Source organism: Elephantulus edwardii, unplaced genomic scaffold, assembly GCF_000299155.1.
Source record: "Elephantulus edwardii isolate Elephantulus edwardi_28Jun2011 unplaced genomic scaffold, EleEdw1.0 scaffold00026, whole genome shotgun sequence".
Classification (NCBI taxonomy): Eukaryota; Metazoa; Chordata; class Mammalia; order Macroscelidea; family Macroscelididae; genus Elephantulus; species Elephantulus edwardii.
Window position 1 is genome coordinate 9,342,959 of NW_006399776.1, and position 24,189 is coordinate 9,367,147.

At 41.5% G+C, this 24,189-nt stretch overlaps 1 protein-coding gene across 4 annotated transcripts in view; it reads left to right on the forward strand.

The window, feature by feature from the left end:
• Window positions 1–22,849, forward strand: part of RASGRP1 (RAS guanyl releasing protein 1 (calcium and DAG-regulated)) — a 108,791-nt gene extending 85,942 nt beyond the window's left edge. The window contains exons 7-17 of one of the 4 annotated variants that reach the window (XM_006883032.1): window positions 4,140–4,313; window positions 5,798–5,914; window positions 7,936–8,211; window positions 9,936–10,016; window positions 12,674–12,778; window positions 13,493–13,602; window positions 14,267–14,411; window positions 15,630–15,666; window positions 16,361–16,513; window positions 18,652–19,037; window positions 22,716–22,844. In XM_006883032.1, coding sequence (XP_006883094.1) covers window positions 4,140–4,313; window positions 5,798–5,914; window positions 7,936–8,211; window positions 9,936–10,016; window positions 12,674–12,778; window positions 13,493–13,602; window positions 14,267–14,411; window positions 15,630–15,666; window positions 16,361–16,513; window positions 18,652–19,037; window positions 22,716–22,844 — 1,713 coding nt within the window. Of the gene's footprint in view, window positions 1–4,139; window positions 4,314–5,797; window positions 5,915–7,935; window positions 8,212–9,935; window positions 10,017–12,673; window positions 12,779–13,492; window positions 13,603–14,266; window positions 14,412–15,629; window positions 15,667–16,360; window positions 16,514–18,651; window positions 19,038–22,715 lie in introns of all 4 variants that reach the window. The other 3 variants (XM_006883033.1, XM_006883034.1, XM_006883035.1) reach the window with 3 other exon arrangements.
• The last annotated feature ends 1,340 nt before the right edge of the window (window positions 22,850–24,189 follow it).

The window sequence follows — 24,189 nt, forward strand, 5'->3', positions numbered from 1 at the left end:
TTCAGGTCAGAGCTTAGGCTGGGACTGTAGGCAGGTCACTGTTGGGCTTTTTGTTTGGTTTTATTTTTCATGTCACTATTTTATGTCAGTCCCTCGGTGCCTTTTTATGGAGTCCACTTCTGTCTAGAAAGAAACCCACAGACAGGATTAAAGAGCTTATTTCATCTTTTCTCTCACACCTCCTGTTTTCACACAAGTGTTTGCTGGTCACCCAGGAACTCCCACCTGCCATTCAATAATAAGACTCCAAGTGATAATCTTCATGACTTGCCCCCCACCCACCCACCCCACGCAATCCCTTCAGACAGAGCTCAGGCTCCTGTTTGGTGGGTCCTCATTGACTGTCAAAATAACCAAACCAAAACAACAAATAGATGTCTTGGAGAAAATACATCCAGAGTGTCCTTGAAGACAATAATGACAAACTTCATCTCACATACTTTGGTCATGTTGTTAGGAGAGCTTCTTCCTTAGAAAGAATCATCATGCTTGGAAAGGTAAAGGCAAAAAAGAAGACTCTCAACCTGATGGATTGACACAGTGACTGCAGCAGAGGGCCCAAGTGTGTCAGAGATTGTGAGGATAGTACAGATCAGATAGGGCTCAGAAACGTTGTTCATAGGGTCCCTAGGAGTCGTGCTCAACTCGACAGCACCTCACAACCTGGGCAATTGTCACTTGGAAGTTCCTCCCTCATCATGGGGCACACCGTTCAGAGCTGACAGGCACAGAAAAGAGCTGTCAGTCATATTGGAAGTCACAGCTGTCAGGCGGGCAGGACATCACCTCAGTAGAGGCAGAAGTGAAGAATCAGAGAGGAATATACAGAAAATGAGCAGTGCTCACGGGGTTGAGATAGTGTCTTCTTTGCAGAGGGAAACAGAAGTCTGAGTCTTCACCTCTAAATGGCATAGTCCTTTCACCAAAGAAAACTGAGGTGTTCTCTCTGCCCCCCTTCACAGTTCTAAGGGAGCTCTGGCGGCCTAGTATTAAGAAGCTGCACTGCCTCCCAAAGGCATATGGTCCGAATCCCCCAGCTGCTCTGTAGGAGAAAGATGGGAAGACTCCTCCTGTGAGATTTACAGCCTCTGAAAGCTGGATGGAGAGTCAGCTATGGATCAGTTCTGACTCAATGGCACACAACAACAACACAGTTCCAACCAGATTTCACTAGCAATGGTTTTCCCTTCAGCATGGATTTGGAAAGTAATCTCTGCAATGAATTTAGAGGTGTTTTATATTCTCTGTTTTTATAGCACGTCAATGTAGAAGGAAGGTTGAACATCCCAAGATTGCCTCTATAGGTTTAGTGCTTAACTGGGATGGTTCATGGGTTCATTACAGTGGAGGATGCAAACTAAAGCTGCACAGAGAAGAGGCCCAGGGGCAAATTACAGAGAAAAAGCCAGGTGCAAGCTTCCAAGAGTCCTGTCTTGATGGAGTCACCAAAAAACCAAAACCAGTAAACCCACTGCCACTGAGTCAACTCTGACTTAACAACAGCCGTGTAGAACAGAGCAGACCTGCACCCCAGGTTTTCCTGAGTGGAAGATCTTTCCAGAAGCAGATTGCCTCATCTTTGTTTCCCTACAGGCAGCCCATAAATTTGAACTACCACCCTTTCCATTAGCAGCCCAATCCTTAATCCACTGTGTAACTAGGGTTCCTGAAGTAACACAGGATGCCCTTTCCTCCTCCAGCATCACGTTGCAGAAACAGATGCAGTGCTGTCTGCCAGTGAAGCTCGCCAGAGATGCAGTGTGCCAGCATTTTAATGAGGACTGGTCCTGTAGGTACCCTCTGCCTAGCCTGTACCAAAATCTCACACTCCCAGAAGGAAAGCAGAAGTTTAACACAAACACTATTGTTTGCATAAACTGTATAGAACTCCTAGCAGTTAGAGAAAGGTGGGAACAATGCCAAAATCTAAGTCTCTCAAATGCTTATTAAGGGCCATCCTTGCAAACAGGGCTTTGTAAGGCTAGTTTTAGGCCTGCTATTCTGTGCAGGGGTCAGTGAGATGACAGGATAATTCTTTTAAAAATCAAGTGTGTTCAGTGTTATTTTTATAGTGGGAGATATATATATATATAATGTATTCATTGGAATGAGTCATGGGAACTTTTTTTTACTCCAAAGACGTTTGCTTTATATGCCTCTCTTAAAGAGTGGTTTTGAGCCTACGCATATCTTTTCACCCTTCAGCAGCTGTAGCACAGTAAATGAAAATCCGTTAATTTGCAACTGTTCTGTTTAGATGATGACTTTTCACTAATCAGGCATGACTGCACTGTACTGCTGTAACAACCCCTTCTCAGCCCAATCTTGGTGGCTTAACAAAACAAGTTCTTTCTTCCTCACACTACGTATCTAACGTGTATAATGTTAGCAGAAGGCTCTATTGACCAAAACCACTCAGGGTCCCAGATGATGGTCCCACCAGACATGAGCTTCCCATCTCTGCACCTGGCACATCACTCACTGGCTTTCAATCAAAATGATACCATTTCCACTTGCAGTTAATTGGCTAAACTATGTTACATAGACTTACCTGATTTCAAAGGGTGGATCTCAGAAGCCGAGCAGTGACATTCCCTTTGGGACGTCCTGAGGATTCCTGCAGCCGTGCTGGATAAGTGCAGAGCCCCCCCCCTCGTTGGTAGTGTGGCTGCGCAGAAGGCTTCTTTGGGGCAGGATATCACCCACACAGTCATTGTTTAGACTGGATCTTCCAGACATTTTCAGCTTCTCATATGGTTTGTTTTTTTTTTTTAATTGTCAATCAGTCAGTGCCACAGGTGTGCTTGAGAGCTGTGGCCATCAAAAATTTAGCAAGTTTCCATCCCACTTAACCTCTAATCAGGATGCTAGTAGAAAAAGGAAATCCAAACAGGCATTTTTAGCCCAAGGGCAGTAATTTTCCCACTAATGCCACTCACATTTACGGAGCACCTGTAAAGTGAAAGTGCTATTACATAGTATCATTTTTGATCCTAATCATAATTCTGTGTTCTAGATAGAACACTGTTTGTTTGTTTGTTTGTTGTGAATTGTGCTTTGAGTGAATGTTTACAGAGCAACTAGTCTTCCATTCAGTCACTAGTACAGATTGCATATTACGGCATTCATTACAGTCCCCACATTGGAACAGCACTCTTCTCACTCCTTCCTTGTAATTTCTGTTTTCGTTTGTCCTTCTGTCTTACCTTTCTTGCCTTCTGAGCTTTCACCCTGGCAATGACAGTCTTTTTGATTGTGTTTGGTTGGTTGATCCAGGAATGAGCACTCCCCTGATAATATTTCTCTCCTTACAGTCATCTGTTGTTTGACTACATTATTGAGCCATAGGGGTGATTTTACTTCTAGGTCCAATGGGTTACTAAGGGTCATGGTCTCAGAGGTTACAGACGGAGCACATTTTTATTATCTCCTTTTTAAAAATGTATAAATAGAGCTGAGAGAGGGGAGAGGAAAGTAACAACTGAGAGAGAAAATGAGAAATAGTAAATATTTTTGTGAAGAGAACCATTTTTTCTCTGAATTTCAGACCGGGAATCAGTATTTCTTCTGTGTTGTATACTTTAGAATTTTGAAGGGGGAGCTCTTATAGCCTAGAGGCAAGAAGTTACACTACAATGCCGAAGGTGCACATGGTTCAAGGCCACTCACCAGCTTCTCCATGGGGGGAGGATGGGCAATCTCCTGAGATGAACTGCCTCTGACAACACGCCGGAGGGTCAGCTGTGAGTCAGTTCTGACTCAATGGTACACAACAACAAGTATATCAAGTATAATTTTTATTAATTGAGGAGCTCTGGGGGCTGAGTCCATAGGGAGTTATGCTGCGAACCCAAAGGCCATACCGTGCCACCAGTTTGAATCCACCGGCAACTTTGCAGGAGAAAGATAGGCAGTTGTCTCCTCTGTGGTTTACAGACTCAGGAAAACCTGCTAGCAGGTCTGTGATGAGTCAGTTCTGACTTGATAGAAATGAGTTAGTATGTGTATACATCCACCTGTGCTTAATGGCTTTTGGCACAGAGACCATGTTGTGGTAGACAAATAAAGACTGAACACCAGAGCAGTAGTCCTGACACCGGAGCAGCAGTCCTGATGATTTTGGGTTTTTCTCCCCCCAGTTCTCCGATTATCAAAATTACCTCGTGAACAGCTGCGTGAAGGAGAACCCCACGATGGAGCGGTCCATTGCCTTGTGCAATGGCATCTCTCAGTGGGTGCAGCTCATGGTCCTCAGTCGCCCGACCCCACAGCTCCGAGCAGAAGTCTTTATCAAGTTCATCCAGGTAGCTCAGGTAAGTGGCTGGAGGAAGACTTCTGACCCGGGCTTAACAGTATATTCTTCCCCCTTCTCTTTCCTCTCCTAGTCTATTCTTACTTTATGAACTTTGTATATAAACCAGTATAAAATAAATTAGAAAGAAGCGCTTTTCACTATGGTATGAAAATGCCTTCGACTTTGCTCAGATTAAGACACGGTGATTTTGCCATTCCCCATTCAGGGCAACATGGAGAGAGCTATATAGGCCACCTCAGGGGCCAGGAGTAAGTTTCAGGCATAGCTAAATCGTCAACCTTTTTAGAAAGATGCTTACCAGCCTACATTGGTTTCTCCTCATCTGGTCCATACTAATGACAAAGAAAAACACAATGCCAAGCCTTCCTTTGTCTGGAGAAGCCTGGATTGTCTTACATTTCTAAGCTCAAACCATGATAAATCGCTGGATTTAATGTTGGATAAGAGGGACAGATACTATTATCTCATATTTGCATAGCCTCAGACAGACTGGCTTCTCTATCCCAGATGCTGTCTTACACACATGACTGACAGTTCTTGCCCTCCATAATGCCAGTCTGAGTAACTTAGGGCAATGGCTGCATATAGTTGTATATTTACCAGCCTGATATAGCACAGACCAACTAGTGTTTCTCAAAGTTTTCCAGAGCATGGATCACCTTTAAGGTCTTATCTAAAAGTGCAGTCATATGCTAAGAGTGCAGATCCTTAAGGCCAACCCCAGATCCAGAGAACCAGAATGTTTAGGTTTGGGACCAGAAATCTGTTAACTAAGTACTTTGGATGATTTTTAAGAATGGTTAATTTACTATATGACATTGGAGAGAGTGGAGAGTATTATGAAGAGTGAACGCCCTCAGCCTTGTAAGGAAAATGACTGCATAAGATCATTATTGTCAAAACAGGAAGATGGCTAGCAGGATGTGTATAGGATCTAGAATGCGACAGGGGATCTGAAGATGGGGAGTGGGGTCGCATCACGGGGTAGGTGGAGGGAGGGAGTGAAGGAATGAGGAAAGATCCAGTGGGGACCTGAAAAAAATGGGCAGTAGTGGGCCTAGCTTGATGGAGATAGATTTTATAAAACATCATGTATGGGAACAATTGTATGAAACACAATGTGAATGAAGGAATGTGTGAAACGTGATGTATATGAATGAAACACAAGGTATAAGAATTTTGTATGTAAACCAATACAATATAAGAATAAATTTAAAAATAAAGTACATTGGGCAAATCTGCTCCAAAAGGAAAAAAAAGGCTGCTTGATTTAGACAGTAGTCAACAAACCAGTTGCTGCACAAAAGATTGTGTGGCATGTGGGACCTTGATAAAGTTAGGACCCACTTGCCTGCGAGTAAGCTGAGGGGAGAACGGGACAGGAAATTACAACACCTCATTGCTCATCTTGGCCCTCAGCTTCTTCCCTCCCAGGTGACTGGAAATACAATGGCTCTTTGTCCTCTGTCTTCCATTTCACAGAAACTCCACCAACTACAGAACTTCAACACACTGATGGCTGTCATAGGTGGGCTGTGTCACAGTTCAATCTCCCGGCTTAAGGAGACAAGTTCGCATGTCCCACACGAAATCAATAAGGTCAGTGTTTTCTCTGTGGGTCTTGGCCGCTCCATTCCCAGGACTTTTGTGGATGTTTTCTCCTCAAGAAGCAACCTGGAGAGCACTTCCAAACCTTCCCACCCCTTGTCAACCAAACAAACCAGGGAGGGAAAGGTGCAGGATGGGGAAGTCAGATTGAGAGTAACTGTGATCAGGGCATGTTACTGAACCTGGTCTCACTGCGTTGGCTGAAGTAATGTTTGTGTGCCGTTTTCTCTGGTGTATATGCTATTGAACTAGAGTCACCATCTTTTAACACTAGCTGCCTTACCCCAGCTCCCTGCTCAAAACATTTTCACAGATGAAATCATTGAGTTGATAATCGTTCAGTTTGCATGTTGAGTGATAGTTGTATAGTGATGTCTGGAATCCTTGAAGAATGAAATTCTGAATAGCTAAATTTTATCATATGTTTGGAGTTGAGCTCTGTAAGATGCCATTTTGTAACATACAAAGTTTTATTGAGGACCATTTTTCTTAAATGTCTTCAGCACTTTCCAGAATGTCATTTAACCTTTTCTTTATGGCACAGCTTACTATAAGTGTAAATCACCGTGACATATTAAAAACATAATTACATATGTATATGGTGTAGATTAGTCAGGACAGCTCAGCAGGTGTTTTCATGACACAGAAGAGGACCGCGGGCACTCCATTAACATACTGAAATGCCAGTCCTCTGCGATGGCACAGAGAACACCCTCCTAGGAAGATGCTGAGCCTCATAAGCCCTGTCCCTTTCCCTCAGGTGTTCAGCTTCCCTCTGGGGAGTCTCTTATTTGTCCTCCCTGTAGGCCTCTGGTGATGATGCTACCCAACCCTCCTCTTCCCAATAGTTTTGGTCAAAAGGGGAATCTTTAGATATCTTTTAATTTCCTAAAGTTTACCTGAGACCAGGCTAAAACTCTTTTTAAAAAATTCCCAAAACTTAGAAGTGACAGAAGAAAATGGTCACAAAGATGAATATTCCTTCAAGGCAGTTAGTCACGGACTAGACAGTTTGCTTACTCTGGACTTCACACAGGGCTGTGCTCTTGGCTAGAGATGCCTAAGGAGGAGACTCTCCTGCTATCCTCAGATGCTTGCAAAAGGCTGCTCTAAGACTCCAGTTCTCGATTGTGGGGAAATGGAAATTCTTCAAGCCACAATTACATTCAAAGACTTCCAGGCCCAGTGTATGAAAGTTATAGTCTTTCACAGCTTTGCTTCTGAGAAAGCTAACATCAAATGTGCAGCATGGTGTTCTTTGAACTGCCTGCTGGTTTGAACCAGGTTTGAAAGGAACAGCAGATGTGGCTGCTTCATTTCTGTGCTAGGAACAGCCATGCACTTCCAAAGCCAAGGTAGAGCTCCCTGGTACTTTTGCCTCAACTTCTTTCATTTGCTTTGCTGAAAACTGGTCTAGTCTACTCAGGCTTTGTAGGATTTCAATCTGTGTATGTCGCCTACTTGCTAGACATAAGGCCCTCAAAGTGCCCCCTAGAGGAGAACATGCAGCAGACCACTGTAGTGTCATAACATGTGTCTCCTTGTGTCCCCAACACAAACGGCATTCCCTCAAACCATGTTATAGAAAACATGCAATACAATGTCTCTGAAAGTGTTCACAAGACAGTAGGGACAGGACCTGCAAGGCTTGGAGACAAGAGTTTGGACCATTGACTTCTCACTGTATATTTTTATAAAAATTTGAAAAAAAATTTACAAGTGCTTATACTAATTTTTTTAAAAAGAAATATACTTTCATATAAAAATGATAAGACCTTGTTATATGGCATAGACTCAAGGAAAGTATACCTTCTGCTTATAATATATGCTGGGATTTTTAAAGTAAGCTTAAGTTTTACGTTTTAGAGTCATAATCTGTACCTTTAACATGAATCATATTCTTCACAAAGTTTTAGGGATGGAGTGAAATCATGGTCGCAGGTGAAAGGACTCAGGTAGCCATCCCCTTCCCAGAGCAGCCTGTGACTGGTCCTGTTCTTCTGCCTCTGTAGGTCCTGGGTGAGATGACTGAGCTGCTGTCCTCCTGCAGAAACTATGACAACTATCGGAGAGCCTATGGGGAGTGCACCCATTTCAAGATCCCCATCTTGGGGGTGCACCTCAAGGACCTCATCTCCCTGTATGAAGCCATGCCTGACTACCTGGAAGATGGGAAGGTGAACGTCCACAAGTTGCTGGCCCTTTACAATCACATCAGTGAACTGGTTCAGCTGCAAGAAGTCGCACCCCCCTTGGAGGCCAATAAGGACTTGGTGCACCTGCTGACGGTGAGGCTCACACTGCCGAGCTGAGCACTTTCTGCATGGCAGGCCCCCTCTGTGCATCTCCCCACATATTGGCCTGTTTAATCCTCATTTTTAAAAATGGTTTAAAAACGAATTAGCCACATGTTGTAGGCAAGGTTCTACCTCAGAATGTATTCTCTGTAAAAAGATACAGTGCATTTTAACTTTTTTTGGATCATGAATCTTGTCATGAAACTGTGAGCTCTCCTCAGGAAAAATAGAAACTGTACTTAAAAATCTGTATGAAATTTCAAAGAGTTTAGAACCTCCTAAAGGTTCATCATAGATTCTAGTTTAAGAACTAGCTTATTTCTTTTTAAAATTTATTTACTTATAATGCAGATTCCCCCCCCCATTTTCTTTCTTGGCATTATATTTCATAAACTCATTCCCATACATTGTATTTTATAAAATTAATCACCACTGGACTATACCCACCATAACCTGTCTTTCAAGTCCCCACTGGATCTTTCTCATTTCCTTTAAAAGAACCAGATTATTTCTAAAGCCTAGCTTCTCGTAAAATTTACAAGTTCAGAGGCATTTGAAACTTAACTCTTAATATCCCTTAATGTTACCAGTTGGCATCTAAACTGGCTGTATTACTAGTTGCAGTTTTAAACAGGTCATGCAAAACTATTCTTTCAGATCTATCTGCTAGCGGAGAAAACAGTGAAGTACGGTGCATCTTGCACAAGGTTCTTTAATACTATACTAGATGTTTACAACTAAAATCATAATTGAAAAGAGAGCATCTTGGGATGTCTCCAAACTTTTGGGATTTTTTTCCCTTACTATTATTTTTGGACCTCTCCAAAGTACTGAAGAGCAATGGTGTCTCTCTGGAGACTAAGGTGCATCTGATACAGGCCATGGTCTTCGCAATCACTTGTTATGCATTAGAGAGTTGGACAATGACCAGGGAGGATAGAAGGAGAATTGATTCCTTTGAGATGTGGTGCTGGAGAAGAGTATTGAGAATACCATGGACTGCTAGGAAAACAAACAGATTTGTCCTGGAAAGGGTTAAACCGGGTGGCTCCTTGGAGGCAAGGATTCTGAGGCTCCGTCTAACATACTTTGGACATGTTGTGAGGAGAGGCCGGTCCTTGGAGAGGGACATCATGCTTGGGAGGGTGGGGGGACAGCGCAGGAGAGGAAGGCCCTCTATGAGGTGGATTGATTCAGTGACTGGGGTAATTGGGATGGAAGTGTTGGAGACAGTGCGATTGGCACAGGACAGACCAGAGTTTAGGGCTGTTGTACATAGGGTCGCTATGAGTTGCAGGCGACTCGACGGCACATAACAACATTTTTACCACTCATATACATTGTACTTCATGCATGTACACTGTGCATCATACTGTCCTTCATTTGCATTGTATTTCATTAATTTATTTTATGTGAGGGAGTTGCTCCCTTACAATCATCCCACCAACAGCCACTTTTGTGAATGTGTGTAAGCCAGCTACCTCAGGCCTCAGGCCCTGATATTCCCCTTTTAAAGAACCAATTGAAAAAATTTAAAGAAAAAAAAAAAGGAAAACGAATACTTGCCCTCCTGAAATAATAGGTGGTACACCCTCCTGAATTTAAAGCAAACTACCACAAGCCCCAAAGAGTGAAAGCACTGGAGAGGAACCAAAATGGAAACATTCCGTCCTGGGAAAGGCCAACTATTAACTTGGTTCTGCTTTGATCTGCAGTTATCTCTGGATCTCTACTACACTGAAGATGAAATCTATGAGCTTTCGTATGCCCGGGAGCCAAGGAACCACAAAGCCCCAGTGAGTTTTTTGTGGAAAAACTCTTGTGTGTAAACAGGTGCTTTTTATACAGATCACTGAGTTCATTTACCTGAAGGAACAGCCTTTTTAGATCAAACCAGGAAATATAACATGTTTCTACTGCATCCAAATTTGTGCTAGACACTGAGGAAACTCCATAAAGGGCTTATTATCTAGTTCAGAACATATACAACTAATTGCAATTGAGAGCTCTGGTGGTTTAGTGGTAAGTAATTTCACTGCCAATCCAAAGGTATGTGATTCGAATCAACCAGCAGCTCTATGGAAGAAAGATGGGCAGTATCCTCCAGTGCAATTAGCTGCTTCTGAAAACCTGCTGGAGGGTCAACTATGAGCCAATTCCAACTCGAATGTACACAATGAGAGATGGGGTGCTCTCAGGCCCTAGTGGGTGCAAGCTGTGCTGCCAACTTAAAATCAGGTGGTTTATATCCCCTAGCTGCTCCACAGGAGAAAGATGAGGATTCTCTCATGCCATTTGCAACCTCTGGTAACCCGCTGGAGGGTCAGGTACGAGTTGGTTTTGACTCAACAGCAGGTAACAGCAACATGCATATGACAAAATAACTACATAGTTGTGTTAGGATGATAAGAGGTAGAAGCCGTCAACAATGCTTTATGAACTAGAGCTTTGTATTGAGTTGGAATTATATTCCCTCATATTAATTAAAAAGTGTCTGCATGTTTCTCTTCTGTGATTTGTTGTTGGTAAAGATCAAAGAAATATGCTTACTAGACAGAAGCTAAATTGCAGATTTCCTGCTTAGCAGGCAGAAAAATCCAATTATCTTGTTTTTATCAGGGTAAGAATATCAGTGTGCTGGTTCCTTGTGCTTGAGAGGTCATCAAAATAGTGCACAGTCCTAGTGCTGCATGTGGTAGTAGCTTCTCCAGACAGAGGGAATCATTTCCATCTTCTTCTGAAGGACAAGGGGCCCTGGTGGCACAGTGGGTAGAGAGTTGCCCAAATAACCTACAAGTGGAACCTCTTTGAGAGGTCAAATCCGCCAGCAGCTCCAAGGGTGAAATTGCTCCTATTCTGCAATTTCCATCTTCTGATAGCTTGCTGGAGGGTCAGCTGAGTCAGTTCTGACTCGGTAACAATGAACTTTGTATTGCTTTTTCTTTTTCTGAGGAAGAGATGAGATAGTCCATACAGGGCTCTTAGAAAGCTTCCTTACCTAAAAGTGAATGATACTCAGGGAAGAGCTAATCATTCCTTTTTAAAAAAAAAAAAATAATTATTCACACAATGGAATACTACACTGCATTGAAAAACAAGGAACTCATGCAATATTATTCAAAATGGGTGAGCCTGGAGGACATTATGCTGAGTGAAATATCTCAGTCACAAAAGGACAAATATTGCATGGTGCCACTGTTGTAAAATGGGACTGATATCAGGGTTGGGGTAAGACTGAGAGAAACTGGATAGGTTGTGTATACTGCACTGAAACAGATGAGGGAGTGAATAATTTAAAAGCAATGTATAATAGGGTATTATGGTTATCACAAGAGTCCACAATTAAGGTTGCATAGTGGAATGTACTTGGGGCGGTGGGAGGGGTGCAGGGGGATTGTGTACCAGGGAAGGAGTGTTTCTTTTACTTTGGAAAGAGAGGAGTGAACTGGCAGGGGAGGGAGGGCTGGGCAGGGAGAGAAGTGCGGCAGTGAATGAATGGAAATCCAAAATCTCTGTAAATGCTCATTAAAATTATTTTTTTAAATCATATTTTTAAAACAAACAAACAAAAAGCTCTTAGCTTACCTGTTCTTCTTGTTGTGTACCGTAGAGTCAGAACCGACCCATAGCTGACCCTCCGGTAAGTTTTCATGGAGGAGACTCCCCATCCTCCTGTGGAGCAGCTAGTGGCCTTGAACCATGTGTCTTTGGAATTGCAGCACAGCCTCTTGACACTAGGCCACCACAACTTACCTTACTCATATGATTTACTGCCTCTGAAGAGGGTTAGCTATGAGTCTGTCCTGACTTGACAGCACACAGCCACCACCTATCCAGATGGCTAAATTTCATTGTCCCTATACAGAAAGATCAAGTTCTAGCGTCCTATAATAGGGGAAAATGTTCACTGGAAAAATTTTTGGTAAGTCCTTTTCCAGGGTACTACAAGAGGGCATTTAATGAGGAAATGCACTTTTTCTCATTTTGGGAAAATACTTAAATTTGGGCTAACCCTCATAAATTTAAATTTTTGTTTTCATCTTAGCCTGTACATACTTTGATATTTTCCCCCTTTTCTTGTGTCTTCCTACTTCTTAGCTATGTTCCTCACCATTGACATCTCTACTAAAAAGTTAATAGAACAGACAGGCAATTTAAATAATCCACTTTTTGTTGACAGCTTTAACAAAAGGTTTAATGGCAAAAGACTTGAAACTTTGGCAAATTGAGAACTTGTAAATTCACTGAATATAGATGGAGATAAAGTATGTATAAACTAGAAAACACAATACATGTACTGGTGACTGTTGTTACAGATGTCATTTCTCTCTTCTGCTTAGGGCTGTACAAAGGGGGAAGTGACTGTAGACACAACTGTCAGATAATGGGAAAGGCTGTAGCTGTAGCTTATAAACTGCAGGACAGTCATGAGGATTTCTCTGTTGCATTTTAGCCACTAACACCTTCAAAACCACCTGTAGTAGTTGACTGGGCCTCAGGAGTATCCCCCAAACCTGATCCAAAGACCATAAGCAAACATGTCCAGAGGATGGTGGATGTAAGTACTGCTTTGTCTCTGTTCTGCATAGAAGAATGGGAAGGGAGGAGCAGCATGAACAGTAGTGTTGGAAACACATCTGTGAGAAATTTGAAATCCCCTCACTCCTCATATTGAGAACAGTTCCGAAGTTACATTTTGCCCACATTCTTGAATAGAAGTGTCTTCTACTAAAAACCTCCCAAGAGTGTTTATGTTTAAAGGTTGTTGATGATTGAGGGCAGAAATATATGGCAGAGGTTTTTGTAAAATACAGAGTAACAAGGAGAATCGGAAAGTTTGGGCATTGCTTGACCCAGAGCACTGTGCAGAATGCTGAAAGGATATGCTTTAATGAGCCTGCAGTTATCTTTGTGAGCCCTCCAGGTAACAAGAGGATGTAAGGACCACCTAGTAACATACTGATGATTTTAGGACTGCAGTGTGAGTCGAGCAATGAAAGACAGGGAGGGGGAACGCTCACCTGTGCAGCCAACTAAGAGTTCACAGCAGTAAGAAGTGATGCAGTAATTGATAAGCAAATGGCACTGAGAGCACATGGCAGATACAGCTACCAGCAAAGACCTGGGACTTGCTGGAGCTTAAGGAGCATGTTCCCTTGTTCCTTTCATTCAAGCTGATGAGCTTTGATATCTTGTTGCCCCTTTTATCTACTGGATAAAGGAGATGGTTGGTTTTCTCTGAAAATCACCAAAAAAACCTTTTTCCCCCCAGTCTGTCTTTAAGAACTATGATCACGATCAAGATGGATACATTTCTCAAGAAGAATTTGAAAAGATTGCTGCAAGTTTTCCATTTTCCTTTTGTGTCATGGACAAAGACAGGTGAGGAATATGTTTTGTGTCCTAGTTAATCAAAGTAGGTTTGAGTGTCATTAGATTAAAATCAGGTTTATGGTTATAAAAACTTGGGGGAAGGCTGCTGCAGTTCCTTAATATTGGAACATAAGAGAGCTGTCATCAAATGAATGTCTCTGCCTTTAGTTAGGGCCTCAACAGTGCATGATTTTTAAAATATCTCATGATTGAAGATTCTTTTAACTGTCAGTTTAGGACTAGTCAACAATAAACACAAAAAATGTATTTTCCTTCTTGCTCTATGGGGAAACTACTACTATTTATTATACACTGTACATTTACTTTTCTTAAGGCATATAGCATGAAACCAAATATATGTAGGTTTCAGTGATGCACTATCTAAAGTAAAAACTCCTATTGGATACATTTTATAAAATTTCTTTTTCAAAATAGTTAAATTAGTTAAGAAAGCCTGGTTTAACCAAAGAATAACTCTGGGAAAGTTGAGTAATACCATCTCCCTTACTTCTTAAATTCATGTATCCTTAGAAGAGCAGGCAGGGTTCAAGGAATACAAATTGTATTACCACCAGAAGATAAACAGAAAAGTCATTTTCTAAGATTAGATGCCACTGTCAGTCCCAGCCTCTGGCCGCTGGCTCATAGCCTTGCCTCTGTCATTGTCTGGCAGGGAGGGCCTCATCAGCAGGGACGAGATCACCGCCTACTTCATGAGGGCCAGCTCTATCTACTCCAAGCTGGGTCTGGGCTTTCCTCACAACTTCCAAGAGACCACCTACTTGAAGCCCACCTTCTGTGACAACTGTGCTGGATTTGTAAGTAGTTCTCAGAGTACTTCAAGGTTGAAGTTGGGGGAGGAGGGGTAAGTTTACCTAGAAGAGACAGGAACAGACCTCCAGACCCTTATCAAGTCACACAGGCCTAGAGCCTGTGCAAACACCTAGAATAACACAGTCCTCTTCTCCTCCCACTTTCTCCTGATTTGTTTTCCTCCCGGAATATACTTTTTCATACATTGTCTCATCAGGATGGATGGTGAAAAGATAGAGATTGTTCACAGCTTTAGTTTGTTTGGCTCCACAGTCAACACTCTTGGCACCAGTAGCCAGGAAATTAAGACATATTGCCATGGGAAAGTCTGTTAGGGACCTCTCCAAAGTACTGAAGAGCAATGGTGTCTCTCTGGAGACTAAGGTGCATCTGAAACAGGCCATGGTCTTTGCAATCACTCGTTATGTGTCAGAGAGTTGGACAATGACTAAGGAGGATAGAAGAAGAATTGATGCCTTTGAGCTGTGGTGCTGGAGAAGAGTATTGAGGGTACCATGAACTGCTAGGAAAACAGATTCATCCTGGAAAGCGTTAAATCAGGTGGCTCCTTGGAGGCAAGGATTCTGAGGCTCCGTTTAACATACTTTGGACATGTTGTAAGGAGAGACAGGTCCTTGGAGAAGGACATCGTGCTTGGTAGGGTGGAGGGACGGCACAGGAGGGGAAGACCTTCTATTAGGTGGATTGATTCAGTGACTGGGGTAATCGGGATGGGAATGTCAGAGACAGTGCTGTTGGCACAGGACAGAGCAGAGTTTAGGGCTGTTGTACATAGGGTCGCTATGAGTCACAAGAGACTGGAAGGCACATAACAACAATAACATTGTCTCAAATGTTAGGGGAAATAGGAGACACTTTCTATCAAAAACCTGCCATAATAAATCAATTGGATTCTGGGTCACACTAGTCTACTAGCTTCCACACTCATCTGAGTTCCTGATCTCACAACTCAAATTTTTTTTCCTCACTTTTGAGTCATTAATCAATACAATACAGTGAACTTCTCAGGAACGTTCAACAAAAACTTGTCCTGTTTTGAGATTTAAGGTCAAAAAGACAAGGAATATGAGAGTGAAGAAGATTCCCTCACATTTAAGTAGAGAGTTGGAGTGGGGAAAATAAAGAATGGGTGTCGGTGTACAGCCTGACTTTAGAGGTAAGCATCTGTGGAATATTCTGACTGGTTCTTATTTATCTCATAGCTCTGGGGAGTGATCAAGCAAGGCTATCGGTGTAAAGGTAAGACTCAGCTCTGTTTCATTGCTTCAGTTTTCCTAGTCTGTAGGGTTCTCCTCAAAAACATTTTCTACCTGTTGTCCAGTTAGTCTACAGTTTCTCAGCAAAGCTCATGCCCTCATCCTTTAAAGTGCCAAGAGTGACTACCGCCATATAGGGGAGGAATGGCTGGGTGACTGGGTACACTGCTTTCCCTTATAAAATGCTCTCATGGCCTGAAACTGGGAAGAGTTGGTTAAGAGTTTACCCTCAGATAGTCATGAAAGAGTGAATTCCCATGAAAAAGGGAAAAAATCACTTCTGGAACAGAGATAAATGGTTGCCAAGGGCCCTTGTCAGCTTCCTTCCTATATAAGTAGATACCTCAGGACATTAATGGTCCTCCCTGGTAACTGAAATTTCAGGAACGAAGGAGACCTTTCATCAGAGCGTCTCCTTAGAGTAGGCAGGATGACCCAAGTATTTTCCCTCCAAAGTAACTGGACACTACTTCTGAACCCGAATCTCAAGGGCTAAAACAAGATTGCAAAATCCAGCCTTTACCCAGTGAGGAAATTGCTAGGTGTGCTGGCCATTGTTAGGCATCCTAAGTCCAGAAAAATAAGTGTATGTCACAAAAGCACACTGCCTGGCTTTGGTTTTGAGAGCCTGAGGGAGGTAGAAAGTGAGACTGCCTGACCAAATGTCTTGTCTGCAGACTGCGGGATGAACTGCCATAAACAATGCAAAGACCTGGTTGTGTTCGAGTGCAAGAAGAGAGCCAAGAATTCAACAGCTCCCACAGAGAACACCACCTCTGTGGGGCCAACATCCAACCTTTGCTCCCTGGGAGCCAAAGATCTGCTCCATGGTAGGTAACGTGGGCACCAGTCAGCTTGGAAAGTGAAGTGGGAAGGCTAACTGAGAGAGGCAACAATTGCTCAGTTCAGTTCATTTTGGTCTCTACAGTGAGACCAAGAATGACCACTCCCACAGTTCTGGATTTTAAGTTCCCTGTCTAGGACTTAGACCTTGTTATTGCTCTTTTCTGTCAAGTTGCTTGCAACTCAGAGAAAACCTATGTACAACAGCTTTGAAACAATGTCATTGTATCTGACACATCTACCCCCATTTCTCCAGTCAATTAGTCAGTCCATCTCAAACAGGGTCTTCCTCTCCTACGCTGTCCCTCCACCCTTCAGAGCATGATGTCCTTCTTCAAGGACTGATCCCTTCTGGAAACAGGCCCAAAATATGTTAGACAGAACTTCAAAATCTTGCCTCCAAGGAGCAGCCTGGTTTCACCCTCTCCAGGGCAGACCTGTTTGCTCTCTTAGAAGTCTATGGGACTCAGGGGTGCCTAAATAGTAGAAGGCAAATTAGACACAAAAATCAGCAGATGTTCACTGAGCACCTAGAATTAGTACGGAAGTCCTACAAGACACAATTAAGCACTAAACTACTAACCAAGTCAAGGTTGGCAGTTTGAATGCACCCAAAGGCAAGCTAGAAGAAAGTCCTGCCAGTCGGCTTCCAAAATGTTTCTCCTTAAAAAATCCTATGGGGCAGTTCTACTCTGCAATACATGGGGTCACCATGAGTAGGAAGTGATTCAGTGGCAATGGTTTGGTTTTTGCAGATACTGACTTCTAGAGAAGATCGTGCCATAAGTTGACAAGGACACACCTTTATCCTCATGCCAGACCCAAAACACTGTTGGGGGGAAAAGAATATGCATGTGTATTATATGTGCATGTAACATGTATAACATATAATATACAGTATATAAATAGCACCTGCATTTAAAAACATAACTGCATTCAAAAGAAGAGAATTGTTTCTATAAGTTGGAAATCTGCTGAAAGCACACCGCAATGAATGCAAGTGGAAGTCCACTGGCCGTCGGGGCTCCAGGGTTAGAGGCAGGCAGAGTATGAGACCCTAAAACAAGGAAGGTGACCAGAGCCAGACTCAATGCTTAAAGGAGATCTGGTAGATTTCTAGAATCAGAACAGTTGACTCAGGTTACAAATTATAGAACTATTTTGTTACCCCAAAATAATTTCCTCTATAACTGGTTTAGACAATTCAATTATTAAAAAAAGTAAAGATTTTTATCAATAAAAATACATACTTTTAAAAAGTACTTTTATATAACTATTCTATTTCCTATCATATAACGAAAAACTAAACAGAATCTCAAACCTGTGTTTATGAATCAGTGTAGTACAGGACCTAGTGACTTTTCAAAGAGCCCAGAATTACTGCTCCACAGCCTACCTTAAAACCTGGCACCCACCTCCGGTATACCTCCTCTTAGCACAACCTTCCCAGAACATTACTGCTTATGAGTTATTATTATCAGACTGGGCCCTGAGCAGGGTTCACACAGAATGACTCCTTTTGTCCTTTTCCTCAATATCAAACACAGACTGCAGTTTTTCGGGGACATTTCCAACTTAGCTAGAATTTTCACTCCCAGCTAAGCTATGCTTGATTGTACAAGCAGACAAACAGCACACAGAGTTCCTCCCAGCTGCTGAAGTCACCTATGTGAGGACTGGGACTTGAGCACAAAAGGCCCTCAAATTACTGTGTCTCTAATGACCTTTATTCCTTTATTTCATGAAACTCCAGAGCTGAGGCAGGAGTTTCAACATAACTCCAGAAAACAGGTATCCTGTAGGCAGCTGTTGTGCAAAATACAGAGTTCCTTCCCTCAGGGTGGATGCAGTAGCTATACTACTGCATATATACACTGTTTGCCCAGCAAAACCCCTACAGTAGAGCTCCAATCATTCCCTAAATTAGGTGCCTGAAATTGCTCCAGTTGAGAACTCCTGTGGCAGCATCCCCATCATCTCTGACAGGGCAAAGCTCCCATGTGTTACCCAGAGGTTATAGTCAACTCAGCAGCACCTAACAAACAACAATATGGCAATAAAGCACTCATGTGAAACCATGGCCTTTCCAGGGTAGAATACTAACATGTTCTGCATCTTCCTACAGGACCTGAGGAAGGGCCTTTCACATTTCCCAATGGAGAGGCTGTGGAACATAGTGAGGACAGTAAAGATCGTACCATCATGCTGATGGGTGTGTCCACGCAGAAGATTTCTGTTCGGCTGAAGAGGACTGTTGCCCACAAGGCCACCCAGACTGAGCCACTGCCTTGTATTGCCAGTGATGGTCCCTCTGGTCCTTTTGTGCTGTCTTCCCCAAGGAAGGCAGCCCAAGATACTCTTTACTTGCTTCCCAGTCCCACATCTCCGTGCCCCAGCCCAGTCTTAGTCCGAAAGCGGGCTTTTGTCAAGTGGGAGAATAAAGAATCCCTCATAAAATCAAAGGAGGAGCTCCGTCATCTCAGACTTCCAACCTACCAAGAGCTGGAACAGGTACTCTCCTTTTCCTCTTTTCAGACTCTCATCACCAGTTTTTCAGAGGGAGAAGAGTAAGGCATTGTACTTACATTTAATACAAGATACTTAAAGTTGAGAGGGAGAGAAGCAGGGTAAAGCCAAGGAGAGCAGGCTTTGAGAATGAATTGAATTTGATTTGAGATCAGGATAATTACTAGCTGGATTAAAAAAAACAAGAGAGAAGGAAGCATAATAAGGAATCCAAGGTTGTCTTAAGTCATTGTAGGGGTTCACAATATAGAAGTAAAAGAGAATTCCCTTCACAGATGCCCTATCACAACAGTGCCACTTCCATGTTTATGCCAGCTCTGCAAAACTCCGATCACCATAAACCCACCAGGAAACAGTTTCTATTGGTCAGTTGTATTGATAGACAACTCCCCTTTTTTTAATAACTAAAGCAAGCTTGCTCAAATCCTCCTCCTCTAAAGGAGCTGCATTTATTGTTGTCTGGGGTTCACCCACACAGGCAAGGGATCATGGTGCTACAAAATACAAAGACAAGAGATTATGTATTGTAAGGCTCCACAGAAAAATCCTCTTTCTTAATATAAATGAGAGAAATCTTGTCTATCACATCAGGGAATATGCTTGTCTTGTACACATATTGGAACCTCTAAATCAATAGTAAGCAAATCCACAGTGTAATATAATATGTAACAATGTCATCTATAAAATTGTGGGTAAGGAACTGCTTTTTAAAATTGGGCTCACAATGTCCTAAATTTAAGACATATATCATGGAAGGATTTGAAAGGCATAACTTTATCAAGAAAAGGACAGGACTTTGGGAATGTGGTATCATAGTTTGAGAGAAGGATACAAAGAGAATGGAAGGGGGAAAGAGTGAGAAAAAATTCAACAGTGGGAAATAAAAGGACCATCAACTAGGGGTGAAATACAGCTGTCCAATTAATTCTTTAGGTCTATTATTCATATACTTGTTATTGTTCTTTCAAGTACCAAGTTCAATGTCAGCACTAGCTTTGATAAACTCCCTTGTTTTGGGACAGCAGTTTCTTACCAATTGTAGATAACTTTAGCCAGAGATGCAAGGAAGCATTAGTGTCAGCATGTTCGTTTGTTTAAAGGAGAATTCCTTATCTGGCCTTTTCCCAAATCAGTGTGTACCCTGTTTTCTGAGGCCCATCAGTATACAGCCACCTGGTTAGAATTCCTTAAATACTACTGTATTCTACACATGTAGTATTAGTGAAGCTACCCACAACGGCACATAACAACAACAACCCACAAGGGCCTCAATATTCCTGCCTTGTCTTCAACATTGTACCATCCTAGTCAGATTCCTGGGACCTAAATTAGAGAATTATTTGAATGAAACAAGCTAGCTAACATATGTGAAGTTCCTGGTTTAATACAGACTATAAAGAATGTTAGAAACAAGTAAAAAACAAACCATTTCTCTAGATGAAAGGTACTGTCTTCTAAGTATTTTTAAGTGTTTTAAAAAGTCAACTGAATCAAGTGAATAAACATAAGTAACTCTTAAGAACAATGTGAGGGGAAATCTTAATAGTGATCTCAATAGAGTTAAGAGGACTTTTTGGTCTTGGAAACAAAGATTTGCGTTTTCAGTACCAGGCACTTCTACCTGTTGATAAATTATGTGCTGCTGGGTCATCTGTAAAATGTAAGACTCTGACTCCATGCTCTTTATTTTCAAGTCTTGGCATTTTGCACTGCTCTAGAAAGGGTGAAACTGATTGGTAAAAATGTTATTTTGGTGCTAGAAGTAGGTGGTAGACAAAGTATAGACTAATTAGGTCCAGAATAATTCCTGCTAGTAATACTAGTAAGTAGACTCTCTGGTTTTCAGTCATGTCTGTGTGCTTCTATGCTGGTCAAAGTTACTCTCTTTGGGGAAAGTTGTCTGTTATTGTCATTGAGTTGGGATCAACGCATAGCTGACGCTCTAGCAGGTTATCAGAGGCTGCAAATTGTCTGGGAGGAGACTACCCATTTATCCCCTTTGGAGTAAATGGTGGATTTGAATTGCCTGCGTTCAGGCTGGCAGCCCAACTAAGCCACCAGAACTCCCTGAAAGATGACTAAGGTCCAAAATTCATTATGTATGTTTTAGAGAATAAGGAGTTCCATTTTTCCATTAAGGAAAATCCTTATATAATGACTTGTCTATAAATCAACAGTCTCATCTATAACTAGCCATATTACATTAAAACCATATTTAAAATATATACATTATTGCTAGGTGATGTAGAGAATCAAGTACAACTCATAGTGACTCTGAACAACAGATCTGAACCCTGTCCTATCATGTATTTTAATATTTTTTTGTGTGTATAGACCTCTCAAGCAGCACAGGAAGAGACAAAAGGCTCTTAGGATCAGATATACCTGGGTTCAAATTGTGTGTGTGTGTCCTTAAATGTAGTCTACTTACTGCAAGGTGATGGTGAGGATTGAGATATTTTATTATTGTGTAGCTCATACCTGTGCTTAGTATTAAGAGTGAAACCTGGAAGAGCTGGGACTTTACAGGATTGCCTTGTTTTTCTGTGTCTCAAAAGTTTTCCACCTTTGATAGGGTACAATCCTACTCCTTTTCTTTCTTAAGACAGATTTCGTTCTCTGCCTTACACATGTTCTAGCTACCGCAGGTTTCATTATATATAAATTAATTAACAGTTACTTAGGTAATTCAAGTTGAGGAAGGGCCCAATCTTCCCAATCCACTGACATCAAGCCAATTCTGACACATGCTTCTCAGTGGCTCTGGTGGCCTAGAGGTAAGAAGCTGCGCTGCAGTCCCAAAAGCATGTGGTGCAAATCCACCAGTTGCTCCATGAGAGAAAGATGGGCAGTCTCTTCGCATGCAATTTACTGTCTCTGAAAACCCACTGGAGGGTTAGCTATGGGTCAGTTCCAACTCAACAATACACAACATCAGGCTTCTCAGAAAATCTTAGAAGAAATTAGACTATTTTTCACTTTTCCCCAAAGAGCAACTAGATCCAAATTGCTGCCTTTTTAGTTAGCAGTTAGCAGCCCAAAACCTAACACAACAGCACCAGTACCTACATTATCCAAAATTACCTGTATATCCTTTTGGAATAGTGACTGTCATTTAAGAATATTGGCTTCATAGCCAGAAGACTAGAAATCAACTGTTGGCTCTCTACAGCTGTAAGTTAGACCTTTAAATTTCAGTTTGCAGAAGGTGGTCAAATTTTTATCTCTGTCAAAAAAGAAATTGGGTGTGTTTGCGTTTTTTGCAGGGAGGGGGAGAACTTCTTCTATGCAAATGGTTATGTCTCCTACAATTATAGTATTCTTGGTCCAAACTCAATGAAAAACTGCTGCTTCCAATTAAATTCATCTTCTGCTATGAAATACCCAAAGGTCTTGTCTTTACCAATTGTCATTGCCTGACAATTATTTATTCTGCCTGCTACCCACTCATATCTTTCATAGAATAACAAAGACTAACTACTGTTTGTACATGCTTATTTGATACTATTTTCTATACAGAGAAAATAACCGTCTTGAAAATAGTTTTTAATCCTCAATCACAATGGATAAGAAATGCCAATCAAATGTAGTCCTTCCAGTATTGTAACTGATTTGCTCTTCACTCCTGCTTTATTAACATGCCTCATTCTCCTTTCTCTTTAGGAAATAAATACTCTGAAAGCAGATAATGATGCCCTAAAGATCCAACTGAAATATGCACAAAAGAAAATAGAATCCCTCCAGCTCGAAAGAAGTAATCATGTCTTAGCTCAGATGGAGCAGGGTGACTGATCTTAACCCAGAAACTCAAGGAGCACAGTCTGAAGAAAGAAGATCTCAGAGATCTCATCTCCTAAAAACTGATTTCACAAAAGACCCAGGAACTGATTTGCTTTTAAAAGGGTATTTTAAAAGAAAAAGCCAGTTACTCTTAAATTATCCCTTACGTGCAGCTCTGTTTTCTCTTTCCATTAGCTATATATATCAAAGGCGAGGAAAGCAGAGGAATGTAAACCTTTTATCAAAAAACCATGTGGGTGTTTTTTTTTCTGGGACTAATACCTTAAGAGTGCTGAAAACATGGCTTTAGTTTCTTTACAAAGTAACATCTTTTTCATACAGTCTGCCTGTTTCTTCCTTAGAATTAAATTTCTTGGGAATAACTTTGTTTCCTTCCTGACTTTTCTGGGAACGGAGAGATTTACTTTGTTCCAATCAAAGCTTAACTATAGAAAAATACCCATATTACAAAAGTAGATCTACGTCCTCTATACCCCAGCATTCTGTATGAATCTGGTCCCTACTTCACTACCTCAGATCTAATCAATTAGCCTCTTTCCACTCCTCCTTCCACTACACTCATTCATTCACAAGGATAACTAGCTACTCTGAATTTCTGGAGATGTAGCTGCAACATTTTTAGAGGTCTACTAAACATGACATTCCAGTTGGAGATCATAGTTTTCATTTTATAATCATAACCAGACTGAGTATCTGAAAACATGGCCATCACCATCACCTACATGATTGACTAGCTAAAATAAGTACAATGCAAGCGTGGTATTATATTCTCTACAGTACACAGAATATGGAATTGATGGCTTGTTTTATTGAGGGGGGGAAAAGTTTGTGAAGAGTCCATTTAAGTCTTAATCTGTTCCATCTTAAATCTTTTTTTGAAGCATACGGTTGGTAAAACTTCTTTTTGAACTGAATTTGTGCTCCGTTATTAATACTCTTAGAAATAAGCTAACTGAATCCATGGCTTCAACAAAGCTGACAGCCTGTACATATGTACATAGTATGTAAAGACAATACCAGGCATGACTGCAATATCAGGCATGTGGTGTGGAATTTTGTTTACCCCTTCATAAAATGTTGATGTGAACTAAGTAACTTTTAGTCATTTATATAGACTCGGAAATAAAAGCTTCAGTGTGGTATAAAATAATTTCTCATAAATTAAGATTTACTTTGTTCCATCCAAAGCTTAACTATGGAAAAATATCCATATTCCAGAGTTAAGAATCATAAAGATTTCTGTGAATTTCCTACCAATCAAAATTAAATGATAAAGGGGCACATTTAGTTGACTGGGCAACTATTCTCAAGCTTCTTTTTCTTATATTTATTTCTC